The sequence below is a fragment of the Passer montanus genome, unplaced genomic scaffold, assembly GCF_014805655.1.
Source record: "Passer montanus isolate IOZ18808 unplaced genomic scaffold, ASM1480565v1 scaffold10, whole genome shotgun sequence".
Taxonomy (NCBI): Eukaryota; Metazoa; Chordata; class Aves; order Passeriformes; family Passeridae; genus Passer; species Passer montanus.
The window spans coordinates 1,751,693-1,774,899 of NW_024356505.1; the positions used below are offsets into that span (position 1 = coordinate 1,751,693).

General features: G+C 40.6%; 1 protein-coding gene across 2 annotated transcripts; it reads left to right on the top strand.

Annotated features, from left to right (window-relative positions):
- Positions 1-535: 535 nt before the first annotated feature.
- On the top strand, positions 536-22,605 carry PIK3R4 (phosphoinositide-3-kinase regulatory subunit 4). 2 transcript variants are annotated; one of them, XM_039708389.1, is made up of 20 exons: positions 536-654; positions 811-1,579; positions 2,823-2,956; positions 3,131-3,713; positions 5,075-5,209; positions 7,116-7,337; positions 8,695-8,868; positions 10,011-10,156; positions 11,213-11,416; positions 12,208-12,409; positions 13,941-14,140; positions 15,089-15,299; positions 15,648-15,813; positions 16,268-16,432; positions 17,490-17,701; positions 17,977-18,108; positions 19,313-19,413; positions 20,419-20,507; positions 20,965-21,073; positions 21,994-22,164. In XM_039708389.1, exons 2-20 carry the CDS (start codon positions 850-852, stop codon positions 22,162-22,164), a joined length of 4,086 nt encoding a protein of 1,361 aa, XP_039564323.1. In that variant the 5' UTR covers positions 536-654; positions 811-849. The 2 variants fall into 2 exon arrangements, with proteins under 2 accessions (XP_039564323.1, XP_039564332.1); XM_039708398.1 differs by lacking the exon at positions 536-654 and having other exon boundaries at positions 850-1,579; positions 21,994-22,605.
- Positions 22,606-23,207: the final 602 nt, after the last annotated feature.

The following is a 23,207-nucleotide window of genomic DNA, read 5'->3' on the forward strand; positions in this document are numbered from 1 at the left end:
CAAAAAGCCTTTTTTCTCATATTTCAGATATACCACGCATTGTCAGGACACCTAGAAGTGAAGCCATCTGTAAAAGCCTACAGACACCCAGTGCTAAGCACCAGGAGAAGGAAGCATGGCAGCTCTTCTCCTGTTTGCTGAGAAGCTCCTGACTGATGCTCCTGAGGCCCGTTCCACCAGCACCTCCATCTCTGCAGGCACCTTCCGACCCCACGGCTTGGGCTGGCTCAGCACCAGGCTCACAGGAGACGCCGCACCCCCACAGCTCTTCCCTAACGTGGCTAAACAAACAGATGGAAACAACTTAAAGCCGGCCTGAACACATCACCTATACGCTGCCGCCCTGGCCTCTTCCCATGGCAGAGCAAACAAACAAAAATAAACCCTTCCAGGGAATGGAGCCAGAGGGGAGGGGGAAAAAAGTTCATCAGGAGGCCGCGAGGCCAGGCGGCGAGAAGGGCCGGCCGGGTGTCACCGCGCTGGCACCGCCGCGGACTCTCGGGGCCAGCCCGGGCGCCGCCGGCCGGGGCAGGATGTGAGCTCACGGCACCGCCCCTTCCCCGCCCGCCCGGCGGTGCCGGTTCCGCCGCCCCGAGTCCCGCCTCGCTCCCTCTCACCGCCTCCGGGGCCGGGGTCCCGGCTCCGCCTGGGCCGGTGAGTGCTGCGGGGGGACCCGCGCCCCTGGGGCCGGCCCGGGCGGCCGGGNGGCGGCGGCGGCCGGGCCCGCTCGGGGCGGGGAGCGCGGCCCGCGGGCCCGGGCAGCGGGGCAGACCCGGGGCTGCGTGGGATCCGCGCTGTGTTTGTCCGCAGGCAGACGCGGCAGAGCCCCGGTCAGCAGGAGGTGTCGCCATGGGGAACCAGCTGGCTGGCATCGCCCCCTCGCAGATCCTCTCGGTGGACAGCTACTTCTCGGACATCCACGACTTCGAGTACGACAAGAGCCTGGGCAGCACCCGCTTCTTCAAGGTGGCCCGAGCCAAGCACCGGGAGGGGCTGGTGGTCGTGAAGGTGTTTGCCATTCAGGATCCCACCTTGCCCCTGACGAGCTACAAGCAGGAGCTGGAGGAGCTGAAGATAAGGTTACACTCGGCACAGAACTGCCTCCCCTTCCAGAAAGCCACCCTGTCCGAGAAGGCCGCCATGCTTTTCAGACAGTACGTACGGGACAACCTTTATGACCGAATTAGTACCAGGCCGTTCCTGAACAACATTGAGAAAAGGTGGATCGCTTTCCAGATCCTCACCGCGGTGGACCAAGCGCACAAATCTGGGGTCCGCCACGGTGATATTAAAACAGAGAACATCATGGTGACCAGCTGGAACTGGGTTCTTCTAACTGACTTTGCCAGTTTTAAACCAACTTACCTTCCTGAAGACAATCCTGCTGACTTCAATTATTTCTTTGACACATCCCGGAGGAGAACGTGTTACATTGCTCCCGAGCGCTTTGTCGATGGCAGCATGTTTGCCACGGAGCTGGAAAACATGCGGGACCCTTCCACTCCTTTGGTGGACCTGGCAAATAGCAATCAGCGAACAAGAGGGGAGTTAAAACGTGCAATGGATATCTTTTCTGCAGGTACTTGAAGCTATCAGGCGTTGTTTCTTACTAATGCAGTGCAGAAGAACTTTACTGAGGTTTTTTCATTCCTGGTTGTTTTTTTTTTCTTACAGCAGACTTGGAGAGCAGCATGTTAAAAACTTGTGTGTTTTAAGCATAAAGACCCAAACCTGTTTCGTTCACAGAAAAATACAAAGACAACATAGTAGGCTACATAATTTAAGTGTATCACTATTATCTGAGGAGAGAAATCACAAACTATTCTGTTATGGCCCATCTATGCTCTAGGAAAGAGGTGGTTCTTCAAGGAACAATCCATCATCTTCTATTGGCAGAGAAGCATGTGCCTCATGGGGCCTGAGAGGAGGAAACCATCCATGGCCCAGTTCTGGGGGGACTGACACAGCTTTCAGGGTAATTTGGCAATACTGGCTCTAGAAGCCTATTCTCATTTTATTTCCCCCACAGGCACAAAGTGGGAGCGAAGTCCTGTTGTGGTCCCACTCACAAATACTAGTTAAGAGTTTGACTGTGGGAGACTGCCTTGAGTCTTTGCCTGGTCTTGAAAGTCATGAGTTTAGCCCTTGGGGTTTTTTTTTTGTTTTTTCTCCCCTTAAAGTGATTGAAAATATTAATTTAAAGGAAATGGTTACTTCATTTTACAAGTTGCTCTTATGGCCAAACTTCCAGTACACTCCACTGATAAAACAGACTGTTGGGAGCAAACTGCAGGAGCAGGTTCTTTGAAGAGAGACTTGTGTCATGTGCACAATACTGGGGGTCTGGTTTTGGCAGTCGTGTGAGTGAATATATGCTGTGCCCCAGCATCAGCTGTGGGAGCAGAAGTTATTTCTTTACCTTCTGTGAAAGGGCTGCTTAATTTTGATCTACTACCCGACCCATGCTGACTTACCACACTCTTCTTCCACATGACAGTGATGTGGGTTCCTTTTCTAGTGATGGATTTTCCAGCTGGCAGGTGGCTGAACTCACTGCCTCATGTTTTCTAATTGCAAACTCCTCTGCTGTTGACATGCTTGAAATAGGTTGCTTGGAACAGATTTCAGGGATCAAGTATAGTAGCCAGGTTTTGGAGCTTGAGATGTTATCTTCTCTCTACAAATTAATTTGGCAACTCATTTGCCTTATTTTTAATCAAGACTTGTTTGGGGTTTGTTCTTGTCTGCATATAGAAAACAAAGTTAAAGTGTCTGTTTACAATCCTCTGACATCTTTGACTTATTTTTTATTTCTGTCACAGGTTGTGTAATAGCAGAGCTCTTCACAGAAGGTGTACCCTTGTTTGATTTATCTCAGCTTTTGGCGTACAGAAATGGCCTCTTTTCCCCTGATCAAGTCCTAAACAAAATTGAAGACCGCAGCATCAGAGAACTGGTAAGGATGGGCTACAGAATTAGAACCATCTGTGTGTTCTGTTTGCAGTTTATTTCACCTACTTTGGTGACAGATTGCTTATTATCTGGGTTTGGGTTTTGATGTGTTTGTATTACAAATGTCTAAACTTTTGATCTTTCTCTCCTGCTCCCTCCTACTTTTGCCTTTCTCAAGGTCACTCAGATGATCCATCGAGAGCCAGATAAGCGTTTGGCAGCTGAAGATTATTTGAAACAGCAACGTAACAATGCATTTCCTGAAATATTTTACACTTTCCTTCAGCCTTACATGGCTCAGTTTGCCAAAGAAACGTTTGTGTCAGCAGATGAGCGTATATTGGTCATACGAAAAGATCTGGACAACATCATTCACAATCTCTGTGGGCACGATCGCACAGAGAAGGCCGAGGGAGAGACAAAAGAGAATGGGCTGGTTATTCTAGTGTCTGTGATAACTTCCTGTTTACAGACTCTCAAGTACTGTGATTCAAAACTGGCTGCTTTGGAGCTGATTCTTCATTTAGCACCAAGATTAAGTGTAGAGATTCTTCTGGATCGTATTACTCCTTATCTGTTACATTTCAGCAACGACTCTGTGCCCAGGGTGAGGGCAGAATCTGTGAGGACACTAACTAAAGTTCTTGCTCTCGTCAAAGAGGTGCCACGCAATGATATTAACATTTACCCAGAATACATTCTGCCAGGCATTGCACACTTGGCCCAGGATGAAGCCACCATCGTCAGACTTGCATATGCTGGTAAGAGGACATCCAGTCAAAACTCCAAATCTTGAGATTTTCTGTGTTCTCTTAACTGTTTATGTCAGTAAAACTTGCCAGGAGTCTCAGAAGTGACTGCAGGTATGACACCTGTAGTCACATTTCATTAGCTCTGATTGTTTCCATAAAATGGCCTGATGGAACTGAATAAATAAGAAACTAACTTAAAACATCAGTGTGTTGCTGGGCTGCAGAGCTGTTTTCCCACAACATGAAATTTGATATGCAGGGGCTGAAATTAGATTATTTGCTCTGTAATAAACTGGCTTATACTGTAACAGATGTTTTCTTGAGATGTTATTCAGATGTATGAGTTGTGCACAGTTCAGGAAGAAGCTTTGTAGTCATGCCCATGTTTGCTATTTGCTGTGTGCCCTTACTTGCTATGACTAGCACATTTTCATTAGGTTTTGGGGGTTTTTTTAGTTGAAAACGTCAGGTGATATTTTTCTTTTGTTTACTAAGTAAACTGATAAAAATAATTATTGAAGACTTTTTATACTTAATGAATAGAACCAATTGTTTGTGGTCATTGTGATAAATTCAAATTTCAAATACATTCATGTATTTAAAGGTAGTCTAACTGAGTTAACTTCTGTACTGTAGTACACTTTTGAAAGTGGTCAGACTGGTGACTTAAGAGTATTTGTCCCTGGCTGTGGGCAGGCTCCATTGGCATGTTGCTGTTGATTTGGATGACACTCAGAACGGCTGCTTAAGTGAGACTTCTGCCTTGATGTTATTGTTCCTGTGCCAGCAGTGGCTGACCCATATAATGCAGCCTGAGCTGCTTCAGCAGCTTCCAAATGGTGCAGAACGGTGCCAAATCGTCTGGATAGATACCCTGACAGGTGTTCTAAAAGCGGGTTCCAGGGTAACAAGTTGTTATTCCCTAGGATACGTGTCCTGGTGTGGGGGTTTGGTGTTATTTTGTTGCAGTCTACTATGTGGCAATGTTAGTTAAGTCTGGCTATTTGACCTTTACAGTCTTATCTAGTTATTTAGTCGCTAAACTGAGATTAAGTGGTATTTAGGGTTTGTTCTAGAAAAACTAAATTAGTCTTTGTTACACCTAATATCAGGTGTAACAAATTAGGTGTAAAAAATTAAGATTTTTCCACTTGTTGCATGACAAAAGGACTGTGTGATTTGATGTACTTCGGTAGCTTTGCTGGGAGTCAACAGAAGTGGGTTGACCAGAGCATCCTGTGTAATTTCAGTCTCATTTGCCCATCGTGACTGGTGTTGTCAGTGACTGCAGTCTCTCTTCAGGGGGATCATCAGACTGATGTAAATTGGCAAAGTGGAACAATTCTTAACCAAAATGTTTTCCTTTGCAGAAAACATAGCATTATTGGCAGAAACAGCTCTGAGATTTCTGGAGTTAGTACAGCTGAAAAATTTGAACATGGAAAATGAACCAAATGGTGAAGAAATGGATGAAACATCCCACCCTAGTGATAACTACGACACAGGTAATTTCACTTTTTGCCTGCTTATAATAGCAAATCATGGGCCAAAGCTCTTAGGTAGCACTGATTTATCTCATCTCTCAAAGCTTAGCCTTCCTGTCAAATGGAAAGAATGTTTTGTCTTGACCAGTATCAAAGTGTGTGACAGCTTCCTGCAGAGGCAGACACCTCTGCTCTGAATGCTGTGAGAGACAAAAAGGTATATAAATGAGCATATTTTTCTTCTCCAGAGATCCTCAAGGTTTTTGACTGTGATGCTGGTTGCTTGGTTGCATATCCAGCTTCACTTCCAGCTTATCTCATAAACAAGACAGCTGCAAAAACACGCCTGTGTTCCAAATACTGCTTCTGTTGGAGTGGGAAGCAGCGTTAGCTTTGGAAAACCTGTCAAATTCTAGCATAGTCATTGCACTGTATTTTTCATTCTTCCTTTTCTGTCCCTGTGCTTCACAGTTCTTGTCTGTTTGCCTGGTAAAACTAAATGTGTGGATGCCATTTGGGAGTAACATTACTGTAACATTGTATTATAACTAGTGCAGAGAATGAATTAAAATCCTAAGGATGCATTTTCTTTTCCTTTCCCTTTGTAAAGACACATGGTAATAAGTGACCTGTGTGTCATCTCCAGTGCCTTTTAATGTTGCATAAATTCCCAGAAGAACACTGGGCAAATCTAAGCTGGAAAGAGTTTGTGGTTAAAAACTGTCATTTCTCTTCTGGGCTAAGTAGAGCAATCTGTGACTAATCAGAGTTGGTAAACATCCTGCACATATTCCATTTGGGGAAAAGGCAATTATCTCTTAACTAGTTGCAGGATGATACTTTAAAATAAAACAGCAACAAATCTACTAAAACCAAATATAAAAGATCCTCTTCAAATTCCTTCATGTAAGGTGTAGGGTGCTCAGAATTGCTGAGGAGCGAGAGGAAGCTCCATTGTTTTGGCTGTGTTTCTAAGAAATGCTGTCCCCTATCCCTTGAGATAGCTTGGAGAGGAAGCAAGTAACATAAAGAAGAAAGAAGCTTGAGTAGTTCTGTTCTTTTCACAGTTTTTGAAACCAAGCATGAGAAATTTGTACCAAGGAGGCAGATTTTTCATGTGGCTGATAGACATGGTCACGATAGAAAGCAAATTAGCTGGACTTCTGACTGCAGGCAAATGATAATCACCTCTCAAAACTGGTGCAGCAGTAGCTGAAATTTTTGTGTTGCTTGTTTGAGATCCTGCCTTGTAGTTCTTAATAATATGCAGTGCATTAACAATCTGTTACTTCCATTTAATAGAAATACTTTTTTTAATTGTGTCATGAAGTAGAAGCCATAGGCAAGGTCATCTTCAAATTTTTCATCAGTATTGTTAGATTAACTGCAGAAATTTAATGAAACTGGAAGCACTCACTTTTTGAAGTGTTCTTATATTCCTCTCTGTATGCTTAATGAAGTGAATCTATCTGCCCAAATAAAAACATAGTCTTGATCTGTTGTCAGTTCACAAATTTTGAAATTCATAGTCAAATAAACATATCAAACCAAAATTGCCTCAAAGCATTTTGTTTACTGTGGTAACATTGCTGCTGACTCATTCTTATGCATTTTCACATCTGCATATCATCTATATGTATAAAATGAGTGGAATCGTCTTAGTGAAAGTTGAAAGAAGTTTAGAATAAATTGATCTGGGTAAAAATGTCTCACCTTTCTCTACTCTTTGACTTTGTCACCACCTCATGCTTAGCCTGAAGTCTTTGGTAAGCCCTTATTGGAACTGTTGAGGTTCTGTTGCATTGTCAATTTTACAGTTGGGTGTTGTTCAGGATGACCTGTCACTGTAACTCCTTTGGCAGCAGGTGGTACACATGCACACACTGTTTCTTGTCAGCCAAAATGTTCATCCTGTTGTCCCTTGCAGAGTTGCAAGCCTTGCATGAAATGGTCCAGCAGAAAGTTGTGACTTTGCTAAGTGACCCAGAGAATATTGTGAAACAGACACTGATGGAAAATGGAATAACACGTCTGTGTGTCTTTTTTGGACGTCAAAAAGCCAATGATGTTCTTCTGTCTCATATGATCACTTTCTTAAATGACAAGAATGACTGGCATCTTCGAGGAGCTTTCTTTGACAGCATTGTTGGTAAGTGTTTGGTTTCGGCCAAAGAGAGTGGAAAGAAAAGAAATAAATTAACAGTTTCCAGGATGTGAAAAAATAAGTCATATGAAAGTCCTTTCTTATAATGATTTCTAGAATTTATAAGAAAAGAGTTTTCTGAATTATTGGGTGGAAATGTTTCATTAGGGAATGAAGATGAAACAATGTAGATACAAATTTATACTTTTAGTCCAAATGTTTAATACAAATGCGACTGAGGCATTTAAGTCTAGGGTAGATAAACATTAAAAAATTGGAATTTAAATTCTTTTTTTCTTCTTTGAGTCTCTGCTACAGCCAGCTAAATAAAAAAGCTAAATTATGGAAAGTGATTACTAGGATTTCTGCAAGCTCTATAGTAGATGCATCACTTCACACGTGCACATGGTCGCGTTCACTTCAGTAGATCTGTTCATATGATGAAAACTAGGCATTGGTATATGCTGAAGTTATAACTGGAAAAGTTTTTTGGAATGCCTTAAAACATCACCTGTTACTTCAGAATACTTCATAACAATTAAAAAAAATCTTACCACAATGACATCAGCTGTTGAGTATATTTAATGCTCCATGTATGTTGGAAATCCACATGACCATTGATGCGAGTCAGTGCTCAGGATTTGTGGGTCAAGAAAACTTTCCCAAGTGCAGTTCCTGAGAGCAAAAATGGTACTTCAGGTGCATGGCAGGAAAAACAATCATGATCTAACTTTCATTGTGGCCATTATAGTAGCTACACATTCCACTGTAACTGCAAGCCACAAAATGCTGTGCTGGCAAACTGCCAAGAAGTGATATTGATAACTTATCAGAAATTGTTTAGAAGGAGCAATGGAACAGCCAAAGCACAGCCCCGAGTGTTCTGATTTCTTGCAAAAGACATAGAGACATGTGAGGCAATTAAAAATGAAGACATGTAACCTATGTTTTTAACTCCTCTCCCAGTGTCCATTCAAAACATCCACAGAAGAATTCAGATTAAGTTCTAAAGTTATGTTTTTATTTTACTTCAGGCATTTGCACATCTTCAGAACTGAGCTCTCTAACTGGTATTTAAATAAGTGCAGGCACTGCTGCCTGTGGTTGTGAGAAGCTGCCCTTCTGTAGCAGTGGCACTGAGAATATTTCTCTTTCTAGTGCTGTTTCTCTCCTTCCTCTCTTCCTTTTAGCAAAGGGCTGCAATGTCCAGCATTAAGACATGAACAAGTATATTGATTATTACCTTATTAGATTAGAAGCAATATAGTTATTTTATGTTTACTCTCAATTCTGATAGGAAGACATAGAGTTTTCTGGTGTTTATCAGTTTGGTTTGGATTTTTATATTATTTTTATGTTTCAGGTGTTGCTGCTTATGTTGGCTGGCAAAGCTCATCAATACTCAAACCTCTGCTTCAGCAAGGTCTCAGTGATGCTGAAGAATTTGTCATTTATAAAGCCCTCAATGCTCTTACTTGTATGTGCCAGCTGGGGCTCTTGCAAAAGCCCCATATTTATGAGTTTGCTTGTGATATCGGTAAGTTGGAATACTGAAGAATACCCCGTTTTCCTAGTACAGAAAAGAAATCTCAGTACTACATAAAGTTCCACTGTCAGGTTAGCTGTCCAGAATACAAACCTGTAGTTCTGTTTTAAAATCTAAACAAAACTGTGGTATGGACCTAGTACCACTGTGTTGAACCATGTTAGTGCTCAGGACTCTAAAATAATCGTTTTGGTGGAACAAATTGGAAGCATCTTCTCAGATTTTATGTAGGGCAGCAGCAAAAAACACTCACTCCGAAAGCTTTCTGCTCTAAGATCTTTCCTTGGTCTACATGGCAACCTGCTGTAAAGAAAAAATCCTGGCTGCTTCTGATAGTCCATCAGGCACATAACATGCAAACACACATTAGCCTTTGAAGATGAGAGAATTCAGACAATCACGATCCTTTCTTATTGTAATACCATAAAAACCCATTAACTCAATACACCCTTTGTTGCAGAGTTGGTCTCTCCTTCCTGATCAGGCTCATCAATTTAATTTAATGTGCCCAAGATTTAACAGCTACTTATGAAAAAAAAACAAAACCAAGTGATCTTTTGAGATGTAGTCTGCTTCTTCTTAATGTTACAGTTTTACAAATGCACTCAGAATTTGGAGCAGATGATCTGTGATTACATCTCAGAACTAGATACAGTGCCTTGACAACAACTTCTTAAAGCCCACATAATTAGGGGGACTTCTGAGTCTCGTAATCTCATAAGTAGTGACTCTTCAAGGAAGAGAGGGAAAGCAGGAAAGAATAAAGTATTTACTTAAAGAGAAAAAAATAAATCACCAGTTTTAGGATTCACTGTAATTGTTAGAAGGTGGTTGAGATTTATTTTTGGATTAGTCTCCATTGAAAATCTGTAGTTGACAATTAGGGATTGAAATGAGCAAATAAGGAAAATATGCTTTTTGGCAAGAGCAGTGAAATTGAGCAGCATGACTACAGTGAAATCCATGAAATAATTTCCTCCATATGAATGTTTTAACCTTGGTGCTCTGGAGGAAAGAAGGCTCAGTTTGGGAGTAATTCTGTTAAAAGGAAATTACATCACAGGCTGCCATATGCAGGATGATCTCCTCGCTCTATATGAATGATATGTTTTATCAGCCTCTTTTTCTTTCAGCACCATTCCTGTGTCACCCTAATCTTTGGATATGTTATGGTGCAGTTGGATTTATCACCGTGGTGGCACAGTATTTGAATATTGCTGATGTCTATTGCAAGCTGATGCCATACCTCCATCCTTTTATCACACAACCAATAATACAGGTAATACTTCCAATAATATTAATGGGAATATATCTGGACTAGCCATGATTCATAAGTTTGTCTTGGCTATAAGGACCATATACACTTTTTTTTTTCAATTAAGATTACAGGCAATTATAGATTTTTTTGATCTCTGCTAGCAGATTTATAGAATGGCCATTGCTTTCCATGTTTTAAAGACTGTTGTTGTCTCAAATTTGTTGTAAAATGCAAAACATTTTACAAAGCAGGTATGTTTTTGGTTCAAGCCTTTTCTGCCTTGTTTATAGTCAAACTCTTACAATACTGTGCTAGTTTATAGGAGTCTAAAAAGGACAGAAAGTTGACTGTGAAACAAGTTGGTTTATGTTCTGCTTTCATCTACAAAACCAATCTGTTAATTAGCGATTACCGTGCTTGTGATTTCATCAGAACCACTCCTGTGTTTCAGTGCTTTGCCAAGGGTCGGGGCACAATGCTCAGCATGAATGACTTAAGTCATTTACTATTAGTGCATGTCCAGGAATGACCTACATGATGCTGGTAGTATGATCATATAGGCATCTTTGCTTACAACTTCAGGACTTGTAGACTGCACCTCTCAGATGTTTTAATAGATAGAGAAGAAATAATTGCAGTATGTACATTGAGAAATGCACCCTGTGTTTAACATTTTGTTGAAAACCTTGTAGATGGGAACTTCAATATAATAACATTTTTCTGTGTTTACATGTTCTTTGTGCTGTTTTAGGCACTGATTAATAAATTTGTCTTGTTCATTTCTGTCATATTAGTATATAAATCTTTTCTTTGCTATGCAACACTATATGTAGCAAGTGAGTGGTGGGTAACATGAAGCTGGATTGTAATATTAAGTCTTCATTCTGGACTCATTTTGAAGTTGTTTTTCATGTAGACAGCAAGCTATGAGAAGTACTTTATAAGAAAGAGGGGAAGAGAATGGAGAAAGTCTGACATGACCAATACAGATCTTATTTTCAAGAAAGAGACAAGTTGAATCTGGATGATTTGTACAGGTTATGTGGATATCATCATGTTGACTGGTTTGAATTGCAGGTAGACAAAGAAATAGTCCTGCTGAGTGTACTTAAGGAGCCTGTCAGCCGTTCCATATTTGATTATGTCTTAAGATCAAAGGACATCACAAGCCTCTTCCGACACCTGCATCTGCGTCAGATGAAGAGAACTGGAGCTCTCTCTGAGTGCCCTCCCCCAGAGGACCCTGCCATTGCACAGCTCTTGAAGAAGCTTCTTTCACAAGTAATTGGGTTTTATTGGTACTTTAAAAGTCAGGCTTGAGACTCTTGGGCTCTGTACACCTCCACAAGCCTTGACCTTGCAGTTCCTTCTATGAAGGACTCCCAGTCTGAGGTTCTGATCCCCCAAGCCGTTAACTTCACTGATTTCAGGATATGCTTGTGGGACAAGTTGTTCAGAGCTTAAAGATGTTTAAAAGATCTGCCAGATATAGAGACATATAAATACCACCTAAGTCTTTAAAAAATGGCTGTATGCCATTTCTGATGCATCCTTGATGTGGCAGCATTACAGAGCATTGCTAGATTAAGTGCATTGTGCTGGATAAAGGAGTATGTATTTGTCAAAGTGCTAGACATGTGTGCCAAAAGGAAATGGAGCTGGAAAGTCTTGAGGGTTATATGTGAAGAGAATCATCCACCCAAAGTAGTGAGAACTGGGAAGACAAAGGACTGTAGCTGTGTGGTTTTTCCCCCCTGCCCCCCATGGCTTGTGGGCTGTAAGCATGGTCTGGGTGGCAGCTAAGCAGATTGCACCAGAGAGTGATCCAGCAATAAATTCTGTTCTGCCCTTTCACTTTTCCTTGCCCCATTCCTTAGGGAGAAAGATATTCTTACACTGCAGTAGCTTACTTTATGTTTTGTATGAGCAGTGGACTGATGCTTTGAATTCTGGGGATGTGCTCTTCTGTGCTTCTGAGCCGGTTATTAATTTTACTGCTTCTTAAATCTTCATGCCTTGATGCATGTTATCGTTAAGAGAAGAGTAATATTACCTTTTCTTTTATTCTGTAGGGGATGACTGAGGAGGAAGAAGACAAACTGTTAGCACTGAAGGACTTTATGTTAAAATCTAATAAAGCTAAAGCAAATATTGTGGATCAGAGCCACCTGCATGATAGCAGTCACAAAGGGGTGATTGACTTGTCAGCTCTGGGAATAACTGGAAGACAAGTGGATCTTGTTAAAACAAAGCAGGATTCTGATGACAAACGTGGTTAGTATATTTTGTGATCTATATAGTTGAAGTATAGCCTTCCTTTCAGGGTGTTCTCAGTAAATCAGCCTACATGACTATCACCATCCTCACTGAATTTGCAATAGGAAAACTGCTTCTGTTTGAAATATGAGGTGGTGGGATGTTCTCTGATCATTGAAAAATGGGGATTTTTTTCCTCTGAGAATATTTTAAATTATTTTGACTGAGTGTGCAGTTGTTCAGCTGATTGTGACAAACAGGACTCTAGTGACTCATGGCAACAGTGTAAATGTTGGAAGCTACAACTCTCAACAAGGGCTAAGCTCTTTAACTGTGAAAATCCTGGGTGTTTCTTGAGGTAGCCTGAAGAAAACTGAAAACTCCTCAGGCTGGCACTGAGGAGTTGCCAGCTGTTGCTCACCCAAGTACATGTGTTTTGGCCCTAGGGTTCTTCAGCTTCTCATTGACTCCCATTTTACTTTTTTTAACCTGCTCTTCTTTCAGCTCAAAAAACCTCTTACATTTCCTTGTTCAGACTTGAAATCCACTTGCTGCTAACTATTCCAATCCTCAAAATTCTTATTTGCCAGACAGTTTGAGCTTCCTCTTTACTCTCTCAAGCTTGTAATTCCCTCTTCTATTACATCAGTGGTAGGTTCTGTGTTTTTACATATAGAAATACACAAATATCTGGAGAACCTATAGCTATTAATGACTTGTTTCCAGAATTAGGGTGTTTTGCATATAATTGTAAAGGAAAGTTTAGGATTGTACAGAAGTGTAGGATTTTTCATTTTTTTGCATCCTTGAATGAGGAGTCAACGTGATTTAAAACTAGTGTATATGAAGTCTGTACTTGAAGTAATTTGTTTCACCCAAAGCTGTTACCCTTAAAATCTTTATGCCTTTAACTTTTCTTCACTGACTTTGTCCAAATTTAATTTGTTCCATGTTTTTCTTTTTCTGTCTATATTTTACAGTTCTAAGTGACTCTAAAGGAATGCTATAAATAAATACATTTCCTATTTAAAGGGATAACATAGTTGAATCTACAGGTGATGTTGCAATTATGATGGAAAATTGATTGTATTTGACACCAACAATGATTTGTGTACTGTGCTGTTACAAATTTATTGTTGATGTCCCTGCTTATTGCAGGGTGGTTGGACTAAATGACCCAAACCCTTCATGATTCTATAAGAAAAATTTATCATATGGTGGAGTGTAATCCTGCAGCCTTCTAGATGTAAGCTTTCCCTCTAGTGAAGTGATCATGTGAAGCCGACATGAGTCGGCTATAGGATCCAGAGGATGTGAGCACACGAGGCAAGTGCTTTGTTTGGTTCCCCTTAAAAATGTCTGTCAGCTGATCTCCACCACACAGCAGTAGGGTTTTCTCTGTGCCTACATAACAATCTGGCATGTAAACATTAGACTTCCATGTAGTCTCAAAGTAATGACAATCCTGAGTGAATGTGGTCATGGTAATGTTTGGCGTGTTTTGTTTTCTTCTTCTCCCACTCCCTCCCTCCCTCCCAAATACTTATAGCTAGAAAGCATGTAAAGCAAGATTCAAATGTAAATGAAGAATGGAAAAGCATGTTTGGGTCCCTGGAACCCACAAACATCTCCCAGCCAATATCCAAAGGACATGGGCAAACTACTGATACTGACGCCATCCAAGCTGGGAAACCACTTCGTTCAGAGTCCTCAGCTGGCATTTGTGCCACTTTGTCATCATCTCCACAGGTATACCTGAAAAATACTATGTTTGCATCTTATCTGAAATGATTTAATTGTTTTAATGTCAAGTGGGAATATAGGGATGTGATGTTCTTGTTTTGTTTGGAGGTTATTTGACACCAGCCATGCTGTTGGCTGGTGTCTTTAGCAGAGTTGCTGACTTTCAAGTTCTTATTTTTAAAATAGGAACTGAGAGAGGACTGAAGTAAGTTTAGTCTCTTAAGCTTCACTAACAAATAGATGCTTTGCACAAAGAGATGGGGCTTTGTGGATTAGACAATTATTATGTAAACTTCTCTGGCAGGGAAGACTTTTCCTCAAATTGAATGCCCTGATACATGTTGTAAGGAAGAGATATCATGGTTTTAACTTGGAAATCACAGTAGCATTTAGGCATCCTGTACCTGTAATACTTAGTACTGGCTAGAGAAGGATAGGCTGGGAACTCTGCAGGCCTTGGAGGCATGTCTTGACACTGAACACTCTTTCCTGTTTGGTTTCTAGTTTGAGATTAACTTCTGTTAGCTTTAAATGAGTGTGCCTACCCTGAACTATAAGGGAAACACTTCACACTTTGGGTTTTAAAGCCCAACGTAAATGAATTTGAGAGCTAACCTTTAATTTTTTCAGTCTTGAGAGCAATAATTGCCTCTGTAATAATCATATTAATAGCTGTGCACAGCACATTACAGTTTCTTTAGACAGAATATAGAGCAGAGTAGGCAAACAGAGTAGAATAAGAGAATGTTAATATTTTATATAAATAATAATTTTCACTATTTTTAATTGTCTTCATGCAAGCAGCATTTTTTAATGCTAATTCATTGCTAATTGTTTTAATAAAAAAGATTTTTTCCATTTTTATTCACTGTGTGTGACACAGAAATCTTATGAGGGGGCTTTATCTGTGTGTAGAATGTAAGGCATATATTTTTAAGGGCTGATTTCCTACAGGCATCTGATGGAGCAGTTGTCCAGCCCAGGAAGCCAACCCTGCAGGCTCTGAGCAGCACAATGTCCCCATCTGCACACCAGCTGCGCATCACCACCTGCAAAACTGAGCTGCAGCAGCTGATCCAGCAGAAGAGAGAGCAGTGTAATGCAGAGAGACTTGCCAAACAGATGATGGAGAATGCTGAGTGGGAGAGCAAGCCCCCACCTCCAGGTACATCACAGGCCACTGAGGTTATTAGATAAATATTATATATATATATATATATATAATTTGAGTCAAGATATCATCCTTTCATGAAAAAATGCAAAGGACGAAGAAGAAAAGAGGAAATTCTTAGTTTAGACAATGTGTTTACTGTGTAGAGCACCTATGACCTAGTGTCTAATTTAGAACTGAGCGAGTAGGCTTTTGCGTTTAATATTTAAAATGCCTTAATACTGTTTTCAGTGCTGTCTGTGCTTTGCAGTTGTAATGACTGTATCCTGATCTAGCTGTTAATGGATGGATCTGGGGGACTTGCATGTTCCTGATTAGGCTGTGGTTTTGTTTTCCCTGTAGGATGGCGTCCCAAAGGGTTGTTGGTAGCTCACCTTCACGAGCACAAGTCTGCTGTGAATCGCATTCGGGTCTCTGACGAACACTCCATTTTTGCCACTTGCTCAAATGATGGCACAGTGAAGGTCTGGAACAGCCAAAAAATGGAAGGAAAAACCACTACAACCAGGTAGCTTAAAAACCTGTGGTAGTTGGGTCTGCGATTTTAGAGTGAAAAATAAAGTAGGGCAGGGAGGAAAATATTAATCACTTGTGGGTGTACTGGAAATATCAATAAGGAGATATATTAGTGTTCCTCTTGGCTTGCATCTATAATTTTAGATTGCTGTTTCAATTAGTTAATAAAAGAAAAAATGCAAAGGGACTGCTTTGTAGCCATAATAATTACAGGCTTTTTGATTTCATTTTTGTACATATATAAATATATTCTGCTGTTGTTGTTTAAAGCCAATACTGGCTTTTTTGCTTTCTCATTTTGGAACAGCTAGAAAATGTTATTTTCAGACCTTTCTCAAGAGCCATTGGTTTTAAGTAGGTGTTTAAGAGAAGTGTTGTTTTTTTTTCAAGTGCCACCAAAAACAACCTCTTTTTTCTCTTACCCTATTTCTCTCTGTACTGTTTAGATCAATTTTGACATACTCTCGCATTGGAGGACATGTAAAGACACTTACATTTTGCCAAGGTTCACATTACTTGGCTATAGCTTCAGATAATGGTGCCATCCAGCTTCTTGGTATTGAAGCCTCAAAGCTCCCTAAATCTCCTAAAATTCATCCAATACAAAGCAGGTATGTACTTAAAGCAGTTAAATCTCACCACACACAGAGCTCAAGCTGTTAGTATATTCCTCAGATCTTTAAATTTGCTCTAGGCTTCCTGCTGGCTGAGCCCAAGCTGTACTGGAAGGCTGTAATCCATGTTCTTTTCCTGCTTCATACAGAAGGGTTGAAAGGCAGCTGTGCAGAGCTGACCATTCTTAGCTATAGGATATTTGTCCTTCTTGTGTCAATGAGCACATTATGAGCTTGAAACAGCCATTCTGAATAGTTCTCACTTGTTTAATTTATGTACTGAGATTGGTTAGTTCCTTTGTTGCAATCTTAATACTTACCATGTGATTTTGAAGGTTGTTTTGCAGGTCATTAGATAAATGTTTACAGATGTACAGCATGTGATGTGGCCTCAGACCTGCAATTTTTCCTCTCAGGTTCTTAATGTGATAAGTTGGTAGAGATATGGGTAATGGGATGGTATGTAAGGGAATCTTTGGGCTTGATTTAGCTTTTTTCTTACCTCCATATGAGCAGTGTTTGAACATTTGGCACTGAAGCTACAACTTAATCTTCCAGTTTGAGTGAGAGGTGTGTCCAGGCCTCAGAAAGTACTCACAGTACTGCTGGAGGGGTCTCACAAGTGTGGAGCAGAGAGAGGGAGAATCACCTCCCACAACCTGCTGCCCACACTTTTGATTCTTCTGTTGTGGGTGGCTTTTTTTGGCTGTGAGCAGACATTGCTGGATCATGCTGAGCTTCTCATCAGCCAACACTCCCAAGTTTTCTGCTCAGGGCTGCTCTCAGCGTATTCCCAAACCAGCCTATATTTGTGCTTTGGATTGCCCTGACCCAGAGCACAGAGCTGTGTTTATGTTTGCAAAGGGCTGTTGACCAGCAGGTCCTACCAGCAGAGAGATTTGAGAGAGCATAAGCATCCATAGTACTGAATTCAGAAAGCTGTTTCTGGCAGATGCCTTGAGAAGTGACACAAAGAGGAAAAAGCTGTTCGAAGGAGTCTTAAACTTGGAGGGAGTCATACCTGTGTCTAAATTAGTTTATTATTTTAACCCAGGTCGTTAGATCTGAAGGATGATGGCTGTGTGGTAGACATTCATCACTTCAATTCAGGAGCCCAGTCAGTCCTGGCTTATGGAACAGTTAATGGATCTCTGGTTGGATGGGATTTGCGATCTAGCAGCAACGCTTGGACACTGAAACATGATTTGAAGTTAGGCCTCATAACTTCATTTGCTGTGGACATACACCAGTGCTGGCTGTGTATTGGTAAGCCTGTATTTCTTGTTAGTTTCTCTCTCTTCCCTGCCCCCCTCTTCCCTGTGGTTTTCTCTTACAGTAACTACAGCTCAAGCTTTTGGTTGATCTGATTTTACTAGCATATGCAACAAGAGGAGAGAAATATCTTCTCATCTATTTTTGAGAAGTATTCTACCTGCTAAGAACTTGAGGCTGAAGGCCATCTCCCTAGGAGCAGAACACAGAGATAGGGACAAAAACTCATGTATTTATCCCTCTGACTAAGGGGAGCTTTTTCTCACCAGGAACAAGCAATGGTACCATGGCATGTTGGGACATGAGGTTTCAGTTACCTATCTCCAGCCACTCTCATCCTTCCAAGGCCCGAATCAGACGCCTGCTCATGCATCCTGTCTATCAGTCCTGGGTAATAGCAGGTAAAAGATGTCTTAAACTTACCTCACAATTGCCAGAGGTTGTGATTAAAGCAGCTTTTTTTTCAGCTTCTGCTTCAAGCCCTGGTGGAAAGTTGAAAAGAAAAAAAGTAGGGTTTAGCCATTGTCAAAATGACCGTGTTTACAATTCTCATCTTCTGAGCATTGCAACTCTCATGAGGGGCCCTACCTGTGTGTTGTCTACCCCATTCCTTTTTAAGGACAAAATGTTACAAAAGATTAAATTCAAACTCATCACATACATTGAAGCTGATGGGAAATCTGCTACCACCTTCTGTAGAGCAGAGATTGAATTCCAATTCCCTCTTCAATCTAAGCTAGCTGTGTCATAGGTTAGAACTTCTGGAAATCTCCAAGATTCCTCATCTGATACACTTCCAGCTGCTTCATCCTCACTGCATGTGGCACTGTCATAGACTTTTATATGTTTGTGTCAGGAGTACATTCTGAAATGGACAAGTACCTTAAACTAATCCTAAATAATAAAATTTATCAAGTTGCTGTAAAATGAGAGTAGTTTGAGTTTCATATTTTACTTGCTTTTAGCCTTCACTTCCTATTTTGAGTTTTTAACCACTCTGGGAGAGAAAACAAATTGCTTGAAGAAACGTACAAATAAAGCAAGTTTCACTATGCTTTCTAGTTGGTTTCCTCCCTGTGAAAGACTAAAGGAATGACAGAGTTCATAATTTTGGATTATTATAAAATAGTCCTTGCCTGCTATGTTGCTGCCAGTCTTGTAAGCAAACCCTTGAACAGAATTCTTTACCTGTCCACATGAGTGTGGAAGTTCATTGTAGCTACTGAACTCTGTAACTTTGGATTGTTTTCTTACTTGCATAGGAGTGTTCTCCAAAGTGCCTGATGACAATGCTGAACAAACCATCTATCCTTCTTAAAGAAAGCTGGGGAGTTATCTAGGGAGGAAACTGAGGGTTTTATACATTTTTAAAGGGGTTGAGAATTAAATCAGGTTTCCTTTAAACTCCTTTAAATCAGGCACTTTTAATTATAGTGAAGCTGCTTTGAAGCCAAACCAAAGTACTGAAGCAAGACTAACACAAATGCTGCAGAGAGCAAACAGAGTGTCTCTATGTCATTCCATCTATGTCATGTCAGTAGAGCAAACAGCAAGAGCCAACCAATCTGTTTTATACTTTTTGCACTGGCTTTATCTTTCCTGTAGCTGTTCAAGGCAACAATGAAGTCTCCATGTGGGATATGGAAACTGGTGATCGACGCTTCACTCTGTGGGCCAGCAGTGCACCACCTCTTTCAGAACTGCAGGTCTGGTCTCTTTCTTTTCCAGTTTCTGTTGTGTAGCCAGGGTTAGAACAACCTTAGACACCATACTGTGCCTCAGTACAGAACTTGCCTTTGGATTCATTTTTGCACCATAACCATTTTATATGTCAGAATTAAATGCCCTTTGTAAAACAGCAGTGTAACCTAAATCTTCAATGGTACCTTCCACTGTCTGTGGAATGTACTTGTAACACTCACTTGTTATACCCAGCCATGTTCTTAGAAAATCAGTGGGCTGGTTAAGCTTGTAAAGATTATGGAAAAGCCAAAATTCATGGTGTGGCCTCTTGTACTTATTTTTACTTGCTGTTCCTGTGGCTATGCATACTTCTGTAAACATCTGCTCTTTTACACATTCTTTCTGTAATATAGTAGCACTACTACACTTAACTGCTTGTTTAAAGCATGAAGTGGTTCTTCTTCAAGGACTTAATTGGGAAAGGTGCAATTTGGAATATGGTTCACAAATCCATGGACAAAAATTACCACAGCTGATTCTATAAATGTTGTGAATGCCTATCTGGAATCTACTTAAACCTAAGCTTGTATATGCTACAAGGATTGCAGGTTGAGTTCATTTCAGTCCTGCCCTTCTTTACACAGGGAGCTCCATGATCTAAGATAGTTTTCTGTTGTATATCTGTCCCATAATGCCTTCATAGCCCAAAAATTTAAGCATCCATGTGCTTTTCAGTAGGATTTGCCTTCCTGATTCTTTTAAAAATAATCTCTCATCATTGAGAATGTAATTTCCAAGACTCAAAAAGAGAGGATTATGGAGGGTTAATTCTGTTTTATTGCTCTGTAAAGTGTAAGGGAGCAATTTACATTAATATATTAAGATGTGGCCCATTAAAGTGACTTGGCATTTGCCAGAGAGATTTGGAAACTGGGTGGATGAATGTGGCAAGGAATGCATTCTCTTTCTGAAGCATGGTGACAGCTGTTGCTGATAAGTTATTTTTATATATCCCTTTTTCCTGCTAGCCTTCTCCTCACAGCATCCACGGAATATACTGTAGTCCAGCTTCTGGTAATCCCATATTACTGACAGCAGGCTCAGACATGAAAATAAGGTAATCAAACTAAACAACTTTCTTGTTTGTCACTCTCCCCCTCCACCCCTGCTGGTGTACTAAATTTTGCCAAGTGTTTCCTAAGTAATCTCTAAGAAGCCAAAACAATAATGCTGAACATGTGTTCATTAGTAAACATCAGTGAGCTGAGGAAATCATTCTCAGCATAAGGACTGCAGAACTTGGTGCTTCTCTGAAGCATAATGTGCACTCTGAAATAAAGTGGTTATCCTTCTGTAAAATTCTTCACAGGCTCCATGACAAAACCAAAAAATAATTCATGTGTGAGCTTAGCATGAGTGTAAATTTCTCTACACCACTCCCTTTCACAAAGTGTAGAAAGCAGATAGCATTTGTGCCCACTCATTTTCATCATAAGAGCAAGACCACTTTTAAGCAGCTGTTTTAAGCTGATAGAATTGAACACCTCACCTTGATTTTGTTTCTTTATGTTTAGGTTTTGGGATCTAGCCTACCCTGAGAGATCATATGTTGTTGCTGGAAGTTCTAATTGCCCATCTGTTTCCTACTACAGGAAGATAATTGAGGGCACAGAGGTGGTTCAGGTATTTGCTTTGTCTGATAGACACCTATTCTGCTTGCCTTTGGATGGTCCTATGGATTGCACTCATTGCAGGATGAACTCACTCGCTCTCACTTTTTGTGGATGCTGTCAGCATTGCATTTTTTTGGCAATTGGGAACAAGTTACTTTAAAAGGGGTACATAATTTGTTTTTGCCAGAATTGGGCTCACCAAATACTGCCTACATGCAGAGGCCCAAGTCTTATGTTCCTTTTGGGATATTGAAATTTAGACTTTTAACACTTTTGGCTTTGATCAGTGTTTGGAATGTCTTTTGGGTAGGACCTTAGCATGTGTGATGCACTGGCACCAGGATAATACAGTAGCTGCATGCTGAAGTTTTTGTTACATCCTTCAGAGTGACTTTGGGAACTGGCAGTGTTGCTAGTTGTTAAATAGCACAATGTTTTGTTTCAGTTCAACAAATTGAGTGCTACTTCAAAGGTGACTAAAACAAATCAGTACCCAATGCACTGTTTTTTAGTGTTTCTTCTCAAACTTCTAAATTACATTTATGCTATTGAAGCAGTTTTTATAAAAGCTTTGGGAAGCCAAGATGTATGTGTTCCTATAACTTTTTGCCTCCCTATTGGAATATCAAATCTTAGTGTCATTGACATAAATATGAGAAAAACCCCCATTGTTTACCTAACCAAGAGCTGTAATGTCAGTTTAGATTAAGACTTTGGCTGTGTGTGATGAAAAGAAATGAACCAAGGAGTAATCCTGAGAAAACTGTCAAAGGGTGTGAGGTTGTATGGTTGGGCATTTTTGTTTGATTGGTTCTTTGGTAGAAGAGATTTTGTGGTCTTCTTATATTGACAACCTAATATGGATGACAGGCTCTCTTTGCAAACACTCACCCTTCTGTAAATAGTGTTTTTCATTTTGTTTTTATACAGGAAATTCAGAACAAGCAAAAGATGGGGCCTACTGATGAGACCCCTCGGAAGGGCCCAGAGTCTCTCCCAGTTGGGCATCATGATATTATCACAGATATTGCCACTTTCCAGACCACACAAGGGTTTATAGTAACTGCATCAAGGGATGGGATCGTTAAAGTGTGGAAATAAAAACTGTACTAATATATAGTATGTAAATATTTGTAATAAAGAAATAGTGTTATAATGAAGTTTTCAAGGACTGTTTCCAGTTAATGGAATGGAATGGACTTTAAAAACTGTAAAAGCAATGATAAAATCAGTTCCCTGTATCCTACCACCCTGTTGGCACTTCCTAATCACTTCTTACATTAAAGCTTTTTGGTATCCATAGCATTTCCTTGAAATATCAGGGAATCTATGAAGTCACTTAGCTTGGTTTTGACTACATTGTTCTTCAACAACCTTTCAGAAAATTATTTAAGGATGTCCCACATGACACATTCTAAATGTGCACAAAGCAAAGAGCTGGTGTCTAACTGCTCCTGTGTTGAATCTGAGAAATGAAATAAGAACAAGTGCACTGATGTCCCTGTACATTCTAATAACTATAATAAAGTCCACTTGAGCTTCCCTGTTTGGTACTTGGGTTTCTTTACATCTGTGGTTCCACTGCAGTGATTCTGCAGTCTTAGCTGGCAGAGCCATTGGGCTGTTAATTGTCATTTGAGATCAGCTTAGCATTGTGTCAATCCTCAGCTGTCCTTTGACAGTTGTGTCCTTGGTTCTCAACTGTGCCTTGCATCCAGCTTGCTTTAAACTTGAGTCTTAAGCTAAGCTCTGCTGTCCTGGGAACCTAAAGCAGCACTACCAGGATGGTGTTCTCTGTTATTCAGTATGGATGTCAAAAATAGCCAAAACATGCTTTCAGCAGGAAGTACTTTATCATCATGTGAATGTTCAGGTGAGAGGCAGTTCTAAATGTCAGACAGGGGCAGTAAATGTTCTCACCACTCTTCCACTATCTCATCCAATTCTTCCTTTTCAGACTGAAACTTTACTAACATTCCTTACTTGCAGTTCCAGGTACTACTTTTCCCCCTAAAACACGTGATTAACCCCCTCTGCATGGATGGACTCAGAAGGTCACTGACAACAAACAGCACTAATTTGACACGTGTTTCTTGAGCGTAGCTGGAAAAAAAATGGAAGCCTACTTCTCTACAGAGTATCTG

Coding starts and splice junctions, on each gene's coding strand:
- PIK3R4 (XM_039708389.1), top strand. CDS start 850: ATGGGGAACCAGCTGGCTGGCATCGCCCCCTCGCAGATCCTCTCGGTG. Junction 2,957..3,130: donor ACCGCAGCATCAGAGAACTG/GTAAGGATGGGC, acceptor GCCTTTCTCAAG/GTCACTCAGATGATCCATCG. Junction 14,141..15,088: donor CTTTGTCATCATCTCCACAG/GTATACCTGAAA, acceptor GATTTCCTACAG/GCATCTGATGGAGCAGTTGT.